At 42.9% G+C, this 16,868-nt stretch overlaps 1 protein-coding gene across 1 annotated transcript in view; it reads right to left on the bottom strand.

The window, feature by feature from the left end:
* The window catches only part of DSG2 (desmoglein 2), a 53,771-nt gene extending 37,121 nt beyond the window's left edge, over positions 1 to 16,650 (bottom strand). Inside the window, exon 1 of the mRNA XM_025365499.1 lies at positions 16,347 to 16,650. Coding sequence (XP_025221284.1) covers positions 16,347 to 16,391 — 45 coding nt within the window. The 5' untranslated portion in view covers positions 16,392 to 16,650. The remainder of the gene's footprint in view (positions 1 to 16,346) is intronic.
* Between the last annotated feature and the right edge of the window lie 218 nt (positions 16,651 to 16,868).

The following is a 16,868-nucleotide window of genomic DNA, read 5'->3' as shown; positions in this document are numbered from 1 at the left end:
TGGGGTAGACAGTAAACCGTCTAACCCTCGCCAGACCCCAGTGTTAAATTACTGCCTGGACTATGCATGCTTTGCCCGCTCTTTCCTCATCATGCCCTCTTGTCCCACCCCCCTCTTGGGATGAGACATCTTAACCTAACTCAAAACATCTATTCCCCTTCCCTTTCTCCAGGTGACCAGGTTCTACTCAAGGATCAACACCCTCCTCAAATTTTCCCGCTTCCTCACTATTAACTGACTTTTCCCTCATAAACCCCATAGACATCCTCCTTCCCAACCCATTCCAACCAGTAGGTTTCCCAACTTTTTACTCTCATAGAAGACCTAGCTTGGCAGGGTGCCCTTTGTGATTTCCTAATTCCCATACTAATCCTCTGCCTTGCCTTATGTTTTGCTCCCATTTTAATAAAATTTCTCCGAGCCAAGGTCCAAGAAATCACCTGAGTCACCTTCAACCAAATGCTCCTGCAACCCTACATCCAACTGCCAACCTCAGACCCTAACTACGCCCCTTAACAGCAGGAAGCAGCCAGACAGACAATGGTGCCCCAAATTCTTATAACCAATAAGAGGTTGGACTGTTTGGGTGAGGGAGAAAGGACAAGATGGAGGAAGGTGAAGAAGAAGGCACAATCCATGTTGCTTCCGGGTTCTTCCTCACCAACTTTCCCGCACACGGGAAAATGCAGCCCGTGCCTGGGAAGATGCAGATCAACCAAGCATGCGCCGGGTGATGTCAGTCTGAAGAGATCGAAACTTACCCAGCCACACCTATGGAGATGCCCCTATCACGCCCTTATCCCGCCCACTGCCCTCCCCCTTCCAGTACCAATGCATAAAAGTCCGCTGCCGGCAGGAGCCAGCCGGCAGGAGCCAGCGTGACTTCTTCGGCCCCTCCTACTTGTGGACCAGAGAACCTCACCCGAGAGCACCAGCGCGACTTCCCTGGCCCCATACCTGAGGACTGCAGAACCTCACCTGAGAGTGTGTGCATACTTGCAATAAAAGACTGCCGCTTTCTTATGTACTTTGGCCTCATGTTTAATTATTTAGCTCTCCTAAATTAAGTATTAAGACAATTATCAAATTAAATTAAGTTAAAACAGTAAGTAACACAATATTCTTACCCTGTTGGATGCTTACATACTGGGGAGACAGACAAAGACAGACCAGGTTTTGGTAGGAGCTACAAAAAAATTAAAACAGGGCCAGGAGAGTAGAGAATGATTTGGATGTGTGGAAAAACTCTCAGAAGGGGCTGCATCTGCACAGAGACCTGAATGGTATGAGGAAGCCAGTCAGGCAGAGCCCAGCAAAAGGAACGCCCAGGCCATGCGGTGATGAATCACTGATGATGATGTCACAGGGATAATAGGCCAGTACCCAGTCAGGGAGAGGACTTCGGGTTTTATCCTGAGTGTGAGAGGAGCCACTGGAACCTTTTGTGTTTGGAAACGATACAAATCAGTTTATGTTTGAAAAAGCTCACTGCTGCTACTGTACAGAGAACAGACCATAAAGGGGCAAAAACAAACATATGGAGACCAGACTGTAGTCACTGCATCATTGCAGGAGCGGTGCAATAGATAACACTAGCTTAAACCCTGGGGGTTGCAGTAAAGATGAAAGAAAGTAGATACCTCTAGTGTTTATTTTGAAGGTAGAGGCAACAGAGACCTGTGAATGGAGTGAATGAGGGCGAATAGTCAAGATGACCCTTAGAATTTTGACCCGGAACACCTGGGTGAGTGAAGGCACCATTTCCAGAGATGAGACAGAATGGGGAGAGGGATGGAGTAAGCTGAAGGTGGGGCGGGGCGGGGGGGGGGTGTTGAGGGAGGGGTGAAATGGGAGGTAAGAGCTGTTTTTATGTGTTCTATGTGAATGGCCTTTTGGATATAGGAGTTAGTAGCTCAGAAAAGAAGTTATGCCTGGAGATAAACATTTGGGAGTCATCAGTCGGTTTTAGTTACGGAACTGGGATGCATATTAGAGGTCTTGTACATCTTTAATGTAATGTTTCTTTTCTTCTCTCAAAAGGCTGGTATTAAATTGCTGAGCATCTAGGGAGTCAGTGTAACACAGGCAAGGCTAATCTGCTGTGAATCTGGACAGTGGCTATCAGGGGGCTCATAGGGACTGAAGGGAGCACAAGGGGCCTTCTGGGATGCTGGCAATCTGTTTCTTCATCTGGTAACTGGTGACATGGTGTTTTCAGTTTGTGAAGATTCAGTGCACTCGTGATATGCGCACTTTTCTGTATGGATGTTACACTAAAACATAAAAAATTGATGTGCATCCTCAAGTCAAGGTTGTCTTGGAATCTAGGTAACAGGGTTCTGCTATCTGCATTTTTTATAGCACCTATTGCAGTAGCATGTTTTTAATACGGTGTGATGGACTGAAATATTTGCTTCATTCATTGTACAAAAAAGAAAAAAGAACTGCACTAACATTTTGTCAATTGTGGAACTGTTTGTTTATTTGACTAAGCAAACAGTTAAGATCTCAGCCACTGCTTTCTAAATAATTTGGATCTGGTTCCTTTAGATCCTGTATCTCACAGAACACATTCTTAATTTAGACCAATCGTTCTCCACTAGGGACAGTTTTGCCCTGCCCCGCTCCTCCTGCCACTGGGGATATTTGGTAATTCTGGAGACATTTCTGGTTGTCAAACCAGGTTTGGGCTTGAGGTCGGGCAGATAAATGCCAGTGGCATCTAGTGGGTAGAAACCAGAGATGCTGTCAAACATCCTACAATGCACACGATAGCCCTTACAACTGTTATCTGGCTCCAACTGGCAAAGTGCTGAGGTTAAGAAACCATGGCTGTGTTTCTCTGATTGGAAGCTACTGTAGTACCTAGGGTCAGGACAGTCATACAAGCTGCAGAGGACTGTGGAGATTCTGTACATCTCCAGTGGGTAGTATACTGCAAATAACATGAATGGAATAAGCAGAAACTTTCTGCCTTAGTCTTCCATTCCCACTCCCTGGCACTTTAAAAAAAACCTGTCCACTCTGTAAGTTTGAGTCACTTCCTGTGGGGATGCTGTATAGGGGTTTCAAGCATCGGAAGGGTGGCTGGACAAGATGGCCGATATGGTTTCCTCCAAACACTAAATGTGTGACTTTTTTTCTCACCAGGAACTTGGTGACAGAAAAATATCACCTGCAACATGCCTTTAAGACTAATGAGGAAAAGTAAGCTGCTAGTTCCTGTATCCAAAGCAGTGTTTTCAGATGAACCAAAAAATTCTGCAAAAGCTTTTCTAATTTGCTAACTCTAAAAAAGTTACTTTATTTTAACTAGCTTTGCTGCTTTGAAAAACACGTAAAAAAATTTCCTACCATTGGATCCTGCACATCTTATAAAAACTGGACTTCCTGGTATCTGGCAAAATATATATATATATATATTTTTTTTTGCAGAGGCATGAGGGAATACCAAACAGCATCAATCAATGTAGTCATTGTTTTCAAGGTCAGCACTTTTAGAAAAGACTTTCTGTTCTGAAGTCACCTTGATGAGTTTAAACACGAAGAATCCAGGAGGACTCATGAGTCACTGGATGGCAGCTCCTCCTGGCTGACAGATTCTCTATCAGAAGCCTCTCCTTTAAAGTAGAGAATCTTGAAGTGTTCGGTGGTTTTACGGTGAGGTAATCCCTTAAACTTTAATAACTCAGACTAAGAGATATCTTATTAAAAATGGATGTAGAGAAATACAAATTAGTTTAAAACATTATTTCAACTTTGAGTCCCTATAATGGCTTCTAATGTCCATTCAGTGAGAAATTACTAGAAGGTAAGCAGTGTGCTCAACGGACTCTCTTTAGAACTTAAACACAGAGGACGTGGCACTTGCCAGTGGTTCTTTAAATTCATGCCCATCTCAGGCCCATCATCTAACATCTGTGTTATTTTCTTTCCTTATGTTACTCAACTTTCCAACCAGGCAGAATGTTTTATAACTCTTTTGTTTCTCCCTTTTATTGTACAGGAGGTCAAATCAAAAACTGCCCAGAAGATCCCTGGTTTATCCCCAATTCATTCTTAAAGAGTTTTCAACTTTGGCTGAAATAATCTGAAAGAAATAAAACAAGATAAAATAAAGGGAGTGGATGCCACTTGTTTATTTCTTCCGGTCACACATCCTGATTTTTCTATTTGTATTGGCAGAGCTGGTGGTCTGGTCTGCAGTAGTCTCTGTAGCCACAAAGAAGGCTCTGTAGTCTATAGTCATAGAAATGTACACATTCACAAGAGTTCCAGTGACCCAGTGCAGTCACGGTGGACCAATGATTTTGGTGATCTGCTCTGATAAATCTGACGTGGGTCAGGTTTATGTTAGAATTCACCTACTGCACTTTTTTCTTCTTAATCTTATTTTGGGGATGGGAGGAAGAAAAGGCAGTTTTTATAAAATTTATTTTAAGGCTAACCAGCACAACTTATTTAGAAAATTCCAACTTAAAAGTCCAACTTACAGATGATCTAGACATTTCTATATTCCTATAGCAGTCTCACTCAACAGCTGATTTAAATATGTAATTATATTTTTCACAATTGCTAATTTTAAAAAAACAAGAGCAATATTTTGAACTTTCAATTTTTGAACTCTGAATTTGAACGTTAGATAATAAATATTTTAAATCTGACAGTAATAAAGTATATGACTTATCAACATCTTTCACCTGTTCTTGGGATGTTTGGGCTAATCTGAATGTAACAAATATGATTTTAGGTGAGTCATATTGAAGTTAGTTACAAAGAGGAAGACAGTTTCTTTGAAAACTTTTTATTAACTCATAGAATTTTAAAACATGCATTTAGCAATGCTTTGCTACCCTTGACTACTTGTTCATGCATGCTGTGAATTCTTATTTCAGGTAACATTTGGTATACTCATGGACAGTTCCTATTTTTTCCCTTGGCATAGGGCTTTTTAGTATTTAATCTTCTTTTCTACTCCATTTATTTTTATTTTCTAATTGGGATGTTAACAGTGGTTTTCAAGCTTGAGTAGCATTAGAATCACCTTGATAAAACACAGATTACTGAGCCCCGCCTTAGAGTGTCTGACTCAGTAGGTCTGGATGGGGTCCAAGAAATTGTATCTAACAAGTTTCCCGGGGATGCTGATGCTGCTTGGTCCCAAAGGTGGGACCACACTTTCGGAAACCACTGTGTAAAATCACATGGCAGCATAGGAAAGGGAAGAGGAGAGCCTGGATTATTCATAAACTGGATAATGAGCCCCTAGTTACGGAGAGACGTGTGGAAAGATGTCTTCTAAATCAGGCAATTCAGGCTGGGCTCAGTGGCTCACGCCTGTAAGCTTGCACCTGTAAGTTCACACCTGTAATCCCAGCACTTTAGAAGGCAGAGGTGGGTGGATCACCTGTGATCAGGAGTTCAAGACCAACCTGGCCAACACAGTGAAACCCTGTCTCTACTGAAAATACAAAAATTAGCCACGTGTGGTGGTGCATGCCTGTAATCTCAGCTACTCGGGAGGCTGAGGCACAAGAATCACTTGAACCCAGGAGGCAGAAGTTGCAGTGAGCCGAGATGGTGCCACTGCACTCCAGCCAGGGTGACAGAGTGAAACTCTGTCTCAAGAATAAATAAAATAAAATAAAATAAATCGGGCAGTTCAGTAACTGTGAATTCTCATCACAAAAAGATTTTTCATTTTACAAGTATTCATCAACTACAATTGAATTACTTTAGGTAGTGTTTTCCCTGGTTTATACCTCTTCTTCTAGTTCAACTTTTACTGGTCCTAAGCATTTGTCACTTAAAATATACTTTACCATTTTATGGTGTTGGGAAAACTGGCTAGCCACATGCAGAAAACTGAAACGGGACCCCTTCCTTATACCTCGTACAAAAATTAACTCAAGATGGATTAAAGACTTAAATGTAAGACCTAAGACCATAAAAACCCTAGAAGAACACCTAGGCAATACCATTCAGGACATAGGCATGGGCAAGGACTTCACGACTAAAACACCAAAAGCAATGGCAACAAAAGCCAAAATTGACAAACAGGATCTAACTAAACTAAAGAGCTTCTCGGCAGCAAAAGAAACTATCATTAGCATGAACAGGCAACCTACAGAATGGGAGAAAATTTTTGCAATCTATCCATCTGACAAAGGGCTAATATCCAGAATCTACAAGGAACTTAAACAAATTTATCAGAAAATAACACTCAACCCTATCAAAAAGTGGGCGAAGGATATGAACAGACACTTCTCAAAAGAAGACATTTATGCAGACAACAAACATGAAACAAAGCTCACCATCACTGGTCATTAGAGAAATGCAAATCAAAACCACAATGAGATACCATTTCATGCCAGTTAGAATGGCGATCATTAAAAAGTTAGGAAACAACAGATGCTGGAGAGGATGTTGAGAAATAGGAATATTTTTACACTGTTGGTGGGAGTGTAAATTAGTTCAGCCACTGTGGAAGACAGTGTGGTGATTCATCAAGGATCTAGAACCAGAAATACCACTTGACTCAGCCATCCCATTACTGGGTATATACCCAAAAGATTATAAATTATTCTACTATAAAGACACATGCACATGTATGTTTGTGGCACTATTCACAATAGCAAAAACTTGGAACCAATCCAAATGCCCATCAGTGATAGACTGGATAAAGAAAATGTGGCACATATACACCATGGAATACTATGCAGCCATAAAAAAGGATGAGCTCATGTCCTTTGCAGGGACATGGATGAAGCTAGAAACCATCATTCTCAGCAAACTATCACAAGAACAGAAAACCAAACACCGCATGTTCTCTCTCATAAGTGGGAGCTGAACAATGAGATCACATGGACACAGGGAGGGGAACATTACACACTGGGGCCTGTTGGGGCTAGGGGGGAGGGGAGAGATAGTATTAGGAGAAATACCTAATACAGATGATGGGTTGATGGGTGCAGCAAACCACCATGGCATGTGTAAACCTATGTAACAAACCTGCACGTTCTGCACATGTACCCCAGAACTTAAAGTATAATTAAAAAAAAAAAAAGAAAAACAATACTTTTTCTTTTCATTGAAGTCATTGTTGGGTTGCTCAAACAAGCAAACCTAACTAAAATACAATTTCAATTCAAAATAGCATTTATTAAATGACTAGAAATGTAAAAAAAAAAAATACCGTTTTATTGGTAGGTGTTTTCTGTAATGGCCACACATGCTTTTGGAATTAGGCAAAATATAAATAAATCTGTACAACAGACTTCACAAAATTTGATAAACAAAAAGTGTAGGCTGTTTCCACTTTTTTGCTGCAGTATATTCCTGACACTACACTAAAAAGTAAAATGAAGACAATGATTTCTTTTCACTGAGAAGTTTAAGAAAACCAAGAGCTTCAGACTGTCCTTTTTAACCATTAGATGGCACTGGCCTGTCAGTAAGGCAAACTGCAGGAACTACCAGAAATTAACCCACAGGAGACTCCAAGGTCCAAAGTGGGAAGCAAGCATTTCATTAGTCTCAAATAAGTGGATCAGCAAAATTGAAGAGAGTGAAAATCAAGGGCTTTAGAAAGTTGTATGTACAGTTTTGCAGGATTCTCTCTCTGAAATGAGGTAAATCTTAATTTACATTTCTTCTCTTTTTCCTCTCTAGAATGATTCTAATTTGCAGTGAAATAAATTATCTAGTTCCAGAAGTTCAGATCTTATTGATGACTCACTGTAGCAAACTGTTGTAAGGGGAATTCTCGATGATGTCTCTGGATTGACAGGCATTTGGTGCCAGATGAACCTGGGTTTGATTCAATTTCACCCATTATTAACTTTCACTAAATCCAGTGACTGGCACACAGCAGATATTAAAAACATGTCAAGTTCTTGTCCTTACACTCCTTTCTCCACTGTAAGCTCCAGGATTGCAGGGGGCAGTTCACATGCCCTTCGAAGACTATTGGTCATATAGCGGATGCCCAATTTGTGACTGCTAAATGCATAAGAGTTAAACAAAAATTTACGACTTGGCCGGGTGCAGTGGCTCATGCCTGTAATCCCAGCACTTTGGGAGGCCAAAGCAGGCCAGATCACAAGGTCACAAAATGGAGACCATTCTGGCCAACATGGTGAAACTCTGTCTCTACTAAAAATACGAAAATCAGATAGGCGTGGTGGTATGCACCACGCTACTACCAGCTACTTGGGAGGCTGAGTCAGGAGGATCGCATGAACCCGGGAGATGGAGGTTGCAGTGAGCCGAGACTGCGCCACTGCACTCCAGCCTGGTGAAAGAGAGAGACTCTGCCAAAAAAAAAAAAAAAAAAATTACTACTCAACCCACCTGGGCATTAAATAATTCTCTTAAACACATGAAAATCATATCATTATTCCAGCTTTTCTAAACATAGAAAGATACTTTAACTCAGGTTTTTAAAGAATACATCTGTGCCCAAGGCATTTAGCTAGTTTATAGATAAAAGATACAAATATCTTGCTCTGAAGAAGCTTACAGTTTAATAGGAGGATCAAACTACTGTGAGGTAGGAAACCTTAATTGTATAACTGACGGCTATAAAAATAGTTCTGGGGAACTCAGAAAAAGCAAGATTACTTCCTTGTGGGGAATTCAGGAGAGGTTTAGCAAGGAGATAGCAATGGTCTTGGCCTTGGAAATGGAAGATAATCTGTTTCTGTGCATATAGGAGGAAGGAAAACGCACAGATGAGAGACTGCATGTGCCAGAACATGGAGATATTTGGACAAAAAATAAGAAGTAGTGTAGTTTTGGCACCTAGAACTATACAATGGTGGCAAGTAGAAAATAAGGACAAAGGCTGGGTGCGGTTACTCACGCCTGCAATCCCAGCACTTTGGGAGGCTGAAGCGGGCAGATCACGAGGTCAGGAGACTGAGACCATCCTGGCTAACACGGTGAAACCCCGTCTCTACTAATAATACAAAAAACTAGCCGGGCGTGGTGGCGGGTGCCTGTAGTCCCAGTTACTTGGGAGGCTGAGGCAGGAGAATGGCGTGAACCCGGGAGGCGGAGCTTGCAGTGAACCGAGATCGTGCCACTTCTCTCCAGCCTGGGTGACAGAGCAAGATTCCATCTCAAAAAACCAAAACAAAACAAAAAAAACAAAAAGAAAAGAAGGACAAAGGGTTGAGCTGAGGTTCTTCACTGATCTTATAAGGAGTGGAGAGTCATTGGCAGCTTCTCATTAGGGAGACTATGTCGCTAGTGATTCTGAAAGATTTTCTGGCAGTACAGTGCAAGATAAAAGGCAGGAGACAGTTCAGAGATTAAAGTACTAAGTTAGGGAGATGGAATGAGGAACAGCATCGGGGAATGGCAATGAGATAGACGGGTCGAAGTAGGAGCCTTTATGGGGACAAAAATCCTTGGCAATGCCCTGTGTGGGGATAACAGGGAAGGAGTCAGAGGGTGTCAAGGTTTTCGGTCTGAGTAGCTAGAAAGATGCAATTCCCAGAGCACAGACTGTAGACATGTTAAGCTCAGGTCCTTGGGAAAGTATTTGAGTAGGGAAGAGAGATGCTAGGTAACAGAGAGCAGGGCAGTGTGGCTCAATGACGGGTATGGATTGCCTGGCCGCTGGGGACGTTCTCAACATCCACACACACACTGTCCTGAGGGCAGCATCCTCTTGGTCACTGCCATTCTCTCCTACCCCTACTTGATGTCTCCTAGTGATATATGTACTGTGTACCCCTGCACCTGCCCCATTGTGCTTGGCCAGAAAAAAAAGGGGTGAGAAGCACTGCAGGTTCCTGTAAGTGAAAGGAACCCCAGAATACTGAGGAAGCAGAGGAAGGTGATATCTCAACAAGAAATGATATGATTAATGGTGTTAAAAGGAGATGATGACTGAGCTAGTACCCTTGCCCAGTTTCTCAATTAGCACTTTTGGGGTCTAAGGAGACTGGATCATTAAAATGAGGCAGTGGGTATCAAACATTTAGTTTAATGTTTTTGTTTGCATTGTAGGGGGCTTGAAAGAGTGGTTAGATGGAGGTGTTTTAGAACAAGGGAAATCTAAACGGTCTCATCTCCTCTCATCTCCATCCAAAACACTCCCCAGTCAGCCAGTTGGCAACTTCTTGACTGATGAAAATAATCCACAGTCAGGTGTGATTTCGAGGTGAGACCTGGAACAGGGCTTGGCACAGAGTAGGTGCTCAATATTTGTTGAGTGGACAAATGTATCAAGGTGTAATCAACCCAAGAGATATTTGCCTTTCAAAAAGAGGGTCCAGACAAGTAAAATAAATCCCTACTTAGAACCTCTTACTATTTGCCTATCACTGTTTCTCAATGTGGGTGCTATAAGCATTTTGGATAGAAAAATTCTTCACATGTGCCCAATTCTTGAAGGTTCTACAGAATGTAGGAGACTTAGTGTCCCTGGGCTTTGGGAACTAAATACCAGGGGCATCCTCAGGCACTGTGACAACCAAAATGCCTTCCCACCCCTTTGGCTCCCAAACCAATCTCCCTATGGCAGCCAGGCTGCTTCTCCTCCCAGGTACCCCATGGTCTGTGAGCTTTTCTGCCTGGCTTTGATCTCAGCTTACCAAGTCCTCAATGCCTCTTGCCTCTCTTTTTAACCAGGCAAAATTATACTTAATCACTCAAATCCTATAAAATCCTATCTCTTCTTTCTTGACCCTTTCCTGACCATCTCAAACAAAGCCCATCTTTTCATTTATTTAGTGATGCGAATACCTCCCTAAAAACACTTCCTTGGCAATTAGCTTTTTTGGGCTTCTGTTGGCTTGAAGGTCTATCTTCCTATACATTCTTCTGCCTCACTTTCTATGTTCAAGCAACAATGAACATTTAGGTTCCTCTGCAGAACCATAAACTATTGTTTTCAGTCCTTTGTAGATGCTCTTCTCTCTACCTAGAATCTATTTCTCTTCTTATCATCTCATTAATTTGTAATTATTCTCAGATACTAGCTGGGATACCCAGTGCTGAGACAGTTGCTCCTTCTGTAGGCTCCATGGTATTATGTTTCTCTATTATTACTCTTCTTACTCTATTGTTACCCATTTGGAAGTTAACCATTTACTTACTGCACTATTCATTAGACTGTAAGCACCATGTGGGCAGAACATGTCTGGCTTTTTTATCGTTTCCCAGTGTTTAGCACATTGTCTAGCATCAAGCAGGGATTCACTAAATACGGGTCATGTGTGTTTGGTTTCTTTTCTTATGGACATTTCTCATCTCACTATAGACCATGGTATGAATTCTTTTGTTCCAGCTTCTTCACTCTAATCACCAAGCTTTGCATATGATAAAAACTTAATAAAAAACAAAACTGAGAACATAGTTTTTCATCATATACAGACTATATGTTTACAAGCTGTTATCAAAGCTACTGAAATCTGTGGCAGAGTGAAAGGGGAAAAAAACTGTGATTAAAAATTGCTCAAATAGATCTAAAAGTCCTTTATGCTTTCAATTAAAGTTCCTTCCTTTCTTTCTTCCTTCTTCCCTCCCTCCCTTCCTTCTTTTTTTTTGACAGAGTCCCCCTGTCACGCAGGCTGGAGTGCAGTGGCACAATCTCGGCTCACTGCAACCTTCGCCTCCCAGGTTCAAGTGATTCTTGTGCCTCAGCCTCCTGAGTAACTGGGACTACAGGCATGCGTCATCATACCCAGCTAATTTTTTGTATTTGTAGTCAAGGCGGGGTTTCACCATGCTGGCCAGGCTGGTCTCAAACTCTCTGACTTCAGGTGATCCGCCCACCTTGGCCTCCCAAAGTGCTGGGATTACAAGCGTGAGCCACCGTGCCCAGCCTAAAGTTTCTAATTTTAATTACAATTTGGCAGTTTTCAAAAATACCAATCCGTATTCAATGTGTAATTTTTCCCATGTAAATTTTTCTATGTCATAAACTATTTTGCAAAATATAGACCAGTAATTCTCATGCTTGCAACTGTCTGACAATTAGATCAATTGGGAAGTTTCTATAAATACATATTTATATTGTAGTGAGCCTGCCCCAGGGCTCACTACACCCACACACCACAGAATATTAGCCTTGGAAATTTTCATCTAGCTTATTGGGGATTTCTAATAATCAGAGAGAATGTAGACCAATGAATGCTCATGTCTTTTTGTAAAGTACTTGCCTTAAGTTATAATTCAAGAAAATTTTTGTTAAGAGCTGCCATTTTCCCATTACCTACTAACTTTTAGAAACAAAAACCAGCAAGAAATCCATGTTTCTAAAATCCTTGGATATGATAATTGATTATTCTTATGGCTTCAATATTCACCATCTAATTTATACTTAAATGTATTCTTTAATATGTGCTATTCAGTTGTATATTAGAACACTAAGCATAACTCTAATATTATTGATAATTTATAGATAGTTGAATCCACTTGTTATGGATCAAATTATGACCTCTAAAAGATAATATATTGAAGTGCTAACCACCAGTACCTCAGAATGTGACCTTATTTGGAAATAGGGTCTCTGTAGATTTAACCAAGTTGAGGTCATTATTTTGGAGTATAATCCAGTACAACCGATGGTTTTTTTTTTTTTTTTTTTTTTTGAGATGGAGTCTCGCTGTGTCACCCAGGCTGGAATGCAGTGGCCGGATCTCAGCTCACTGCAAGCTCCGCCTCCCGGGTTCACGCCATTCTCCGGCCTCAGCCTCCCGAGTAGCTGGGACTACAGGCGCCCGCCACCTCGCCCGGCTAGTTTTTTGTATTTCTTAATAGAGACGGGGTTTCACCGTGTTAGCCAGGATGGTCTCGATCTCCTGACCTCGTGATCCGCCCGTCTCGGCCTCCCAAAGTGCTGGGATTATAGGCTTGAGCCACCGCGCCCGGCCACAACCGATGTTCTTATAAAATGGGGAAATTTGGAGAAGGACACAGACATGCACAGAGGCAAGACGATATAAAGAGACAAAAGAGAGAATGCCATGCGCAGATGGAGGATTGGAGTAATGAATGCACCTACAAGAGGAGGAATGCCAAAGATTGCCAACAAACCAGCACACACTTGGAAGAGGAAAGGAAGGAAACTGGTTTCAGAGGGAGCATGGCCCTGCCCACACCTTGATTTTGGATTTCTAGCCTCTGGAACTGTGAGATCACACATTTTTGTTATTTTAAGCCACCCAGTTTTTAGCACTTTGTTACAGCAGTCCTAGCAAACTAACACCCTACTAAATATGGCTGCTCACAGTGTGATCTGCTGCCATTGAATCCTTAAAATGTAGTTAGACTTTGAAGCACAAGCTTCATTCGTCGAACCCAAACTTGAAGCAACCATCAGGAAATCTCTCACCCACGAGCCCTCCTTGGCAATTTGGCAAGGCCTCTGAACCCCTTCTCAGATTAACAATTTCAAATTTATAAAATAAAATACAGGGGATTATCAATGAACCCAATTATATTGAAATAGTTATCAGCATTTTAAAAATACCAATTTGTGATACAGCAATATCATGTATTTTGTTATTAACGTATCAACTAAAAGATCTAGTAGAAAGTCTATTAGTGATGTTGAGAATAAATGGTATTTTGAGATCACCATAAGAAGATATAAAGGTATTTGTGAATTCTATTTTGATAGTCACAGCTACTGCTCACACTACTATGGCAGTGTCTTCCCCACACTCATCATCTAAAGAAATACTACATTTCAGTCAGAAGGTAGTTAAAATATATATGTAATTAATTCCTTGCCATCTCTAGGAACCCCTTGAATTCTATCTGTGAACCATTTGGGAGTCGATGGATTGCAGACAAAGAACGCTTGAAGAGGAAACATTCTCTAATTTTACTCAGAAAATTATTTCTTTTTCCCATTTTGATACAGCTGGCCTAAATGTGTGATAGCTATGTGGGTGACACAGCTACCTTCTGGTGTGTCTCCCTGTACTGCTGAGGAAAGCAAAAGGCCACGTGTCATAGACTCCACTGCAGGCTTTGTTCTGAATGGGGTTTGGGTTCAATCAGTATTTACATGAGATTTGAAAGAAGGAAGTGAAACAGAGCTCTGTGCCTGCTGTTTTTCCTGGCAAGCAGATGTGGATATAAGGAGCTGTTTCTTTGTAGTCATCTTGTTATGGCTCTAGTTATTAGATTCGTGAACACCAAGAGGCAAGGTACAAGCATCCATGTTGTTATGCATCCTAGCAGATGTGGCATGCATGGGTCTGCAGGTGGTAGCCAAAGTAGCACCCTGATCACAGCAGTTTCCAGACTGTGGGAGTGGCAGGGCAGTTCCTGGTCACAGGAGTGGCAGCAGTTCCCTAAGCAGTGTGGCACTGCTGTGTGGCTTTGAAGTCATTACTGACAGCTCAAATGGGAGTCTTCTCAATCCTTCCTACACTTAGGTAGTCAGTTTAGTGCCCCGAAATAAACCTATTCTTACTTTAAATAGCTAGAGTAAATTCCGTTACCTGCAACTGAACTCTGACCTAACAGAATACAATTTATATTCCTTCCAGTGAAGGACCTGTTTCCTTGGCAACTACTTCTGTCAGATGAATTGCTTTCCTTTTTTTTTTTTTTAACCAAAAAACTACAACTGCAAACACACTGAGGGTAAAATGCTGCATTGCCCACTATTCTCTGGACAAAAATAAACATATTCAAATTTATACTGCAGAAAGTTTTATAGAAAATACATAGAACAGTCCAAGAATTTTGCTCCTGTTCCATTGGCTATAGTCACTTTCTAAAGATGTTTATTACTGCCCAATAAGGTAAAAGTATCAAATTGCTAAAGTGAAAGATATGCCTAATTTGTTTACCTGCTACTCTGTGAGTGTACAAATTGGCCTGATTGCTATATTATTTGAAGATTAAAGGTCTTTTGTTTTCATATATGGAAAGAATATGTAACTCTCAAAGTGAGCAAGGTGTCACACTAGCTTGGAAATTCTTCTTAACCAAGGAAACATCAAGGTGAGAGGATTAGTTGTTTTGCCATCCCGGAGGCTAAAAACGAAGCCCCAAATCATGTTTTAGAAAAGTTTTGTCAACAAAATGAACTTTCATTGAAAGTTACCTCAAAGTTACCTGGGCAAAACGAAATGGATAAATAGAACACGAAAATGAACTGTGTGCTAGGCCTGGACGTCCTAATTATCATGCTTTTCCACCTGAAAGTTCATGGAAATCTCTAGACTGGATTTAGTCACGCCTTTTTCCGTTTTGAGACACACACACACACACACACACACACACACACACACGATTTTCTTCCATATCACACCAAAACTCTAGGATAGAAGGGCTCATGTTTTGGAAGTTAGAACTTTGAATACAGTGAATGTATTTGCGTTTTTAATTATTACACAAGAAAACAGAGTATGATTTTGCATCTAATCTCTGTAAACACATATTTGTGAACTCTCTGGAAGGTGAACTCACACCTATATTTTCAGAATAACTGTCACTTTATTAAAACCCATTTAGTAAACCCCTATCAGCGACACACATACGCGCAACCACTTAAACAAACAAAAAACCAACAGTTTAAAATCCAATTTGAGCATAAGAACTCTAGATCCAGGGGCTGAACGTCGTCTCCGGGGGTTGAGGGGTGGGGCGTGGGGGAGGGGGCGCTACACTTCCATTTTCTGTAACCTTTTAAACGAATAAGTCTTCAAACTATTACATATGTTTATTATCTTAAATACTGGAAAACTTGTGAAACACCGACTCCATGAACTTTAAGTTAAAACTATATGTGGGTGATCCACTTATAAGCTTTGTAAATTACACCTTTTTTAAAAAAGAAACTACTTTTAGCCAACTTTTTGCACTCTAAGAATACAAGTATGTTCCTGGTTTCCCCAGTGCACTGGCTTGTGTCGGCGGCTAGAGGAGCTGGGGAATCCTAGGGAAATTCAAGGAACGTGGAAGTGGCGCGAGGTTGTTCCCTACTGCCCCCAGGTTTCTCATCCCGGAGACTCTAAACAAAGCCCCCGACTCCCAGCAATGGTGTTCCCCGCCCCAGGGCTCACTACACCCGCACACCACAGAAAAGGGCGCTGGGGCCTGGGTGACGCGGGAAGGAAAACACAACTTCGACAGGTCGCAACCTACTCTCCTGGCTCCAGCCAAGAGGTTTTTCCGAAGCCCCAGGTCGGAACTCGCCGCAGCCTGCCCGGCCCTTTCCCACCTCGGGCAGCAGGAGGGAGCGCCGGGCTGGCGGCGGCCGGGCGGCTAACGCGCACAAGGGCGGCGGGCAAGTCTGGGCGCGAGCTCTAGACCTTGCCCACCGACGCCCTCCCCGGAGGGGGCTCCCCTGCCCCGTTCGCAGCACTTACCAGGAGAAGCAACAGGGCGTACGCGCGTCCCGGGCTCCGCGCCATCGCACCCTCGCCTCCGCCTCCCGCCGTTGCACCGCTCCGCGCCGCCGCCTGCCCCGAGCGCGCACTCGGCTCCTCCCTGGCCCCGGCCCCCCCGGCCCGGCCAGGCCAACCACCCTCTCCCTCCCCGCCCCGAGGCAGTCTTCCCCGTGGCTGCCGCGCGGCCCAGCCCAGCCCAACCCTAAGGCGCGGCTCCAGGTGTGGCCGCTGCGAGAAAATGGAGCCCGGGGCCGGCCCGGGCCGCTCTTACACAGGTGGGGAGTTCCGCAGAGGAGGGAGGGGCGGGGTGGACTCCCGCCCCCTCGCACTCGCACTCGCACCTGGGACCGTGACGTCCCTGGGTTGCGGACTGTGGGTGGCTGGCCCCGCCCCGCCGTTCTTTCCTTCCCGACCCCCTCCTTTCTGGAGAATGGCGGGAGGAGGGACCCTCCTGGAGGGGCTCGAGCTCGGTAGCGCGCGGATTGCAGGGCCCCGGCCCAA

Source organism: Theropithecus gelada, chromosome 18 (genome assembly GCF_003255815.1).
Source record: "Theropithecus gelada isolate Dixy chromosome 18, Tgel_1.0, whole genome shotgun sequence".
In the NCBI taxonomy this organism is placed as follows: Eukaryota; Metazoa; Chordata; class Mammalia; order Primates; family Cercopithecidae; genus Theropithecus; species Theropithecus gelada.
This window is presented reverse-complemented; position numbering and strand designations above follow the sequence as displayed.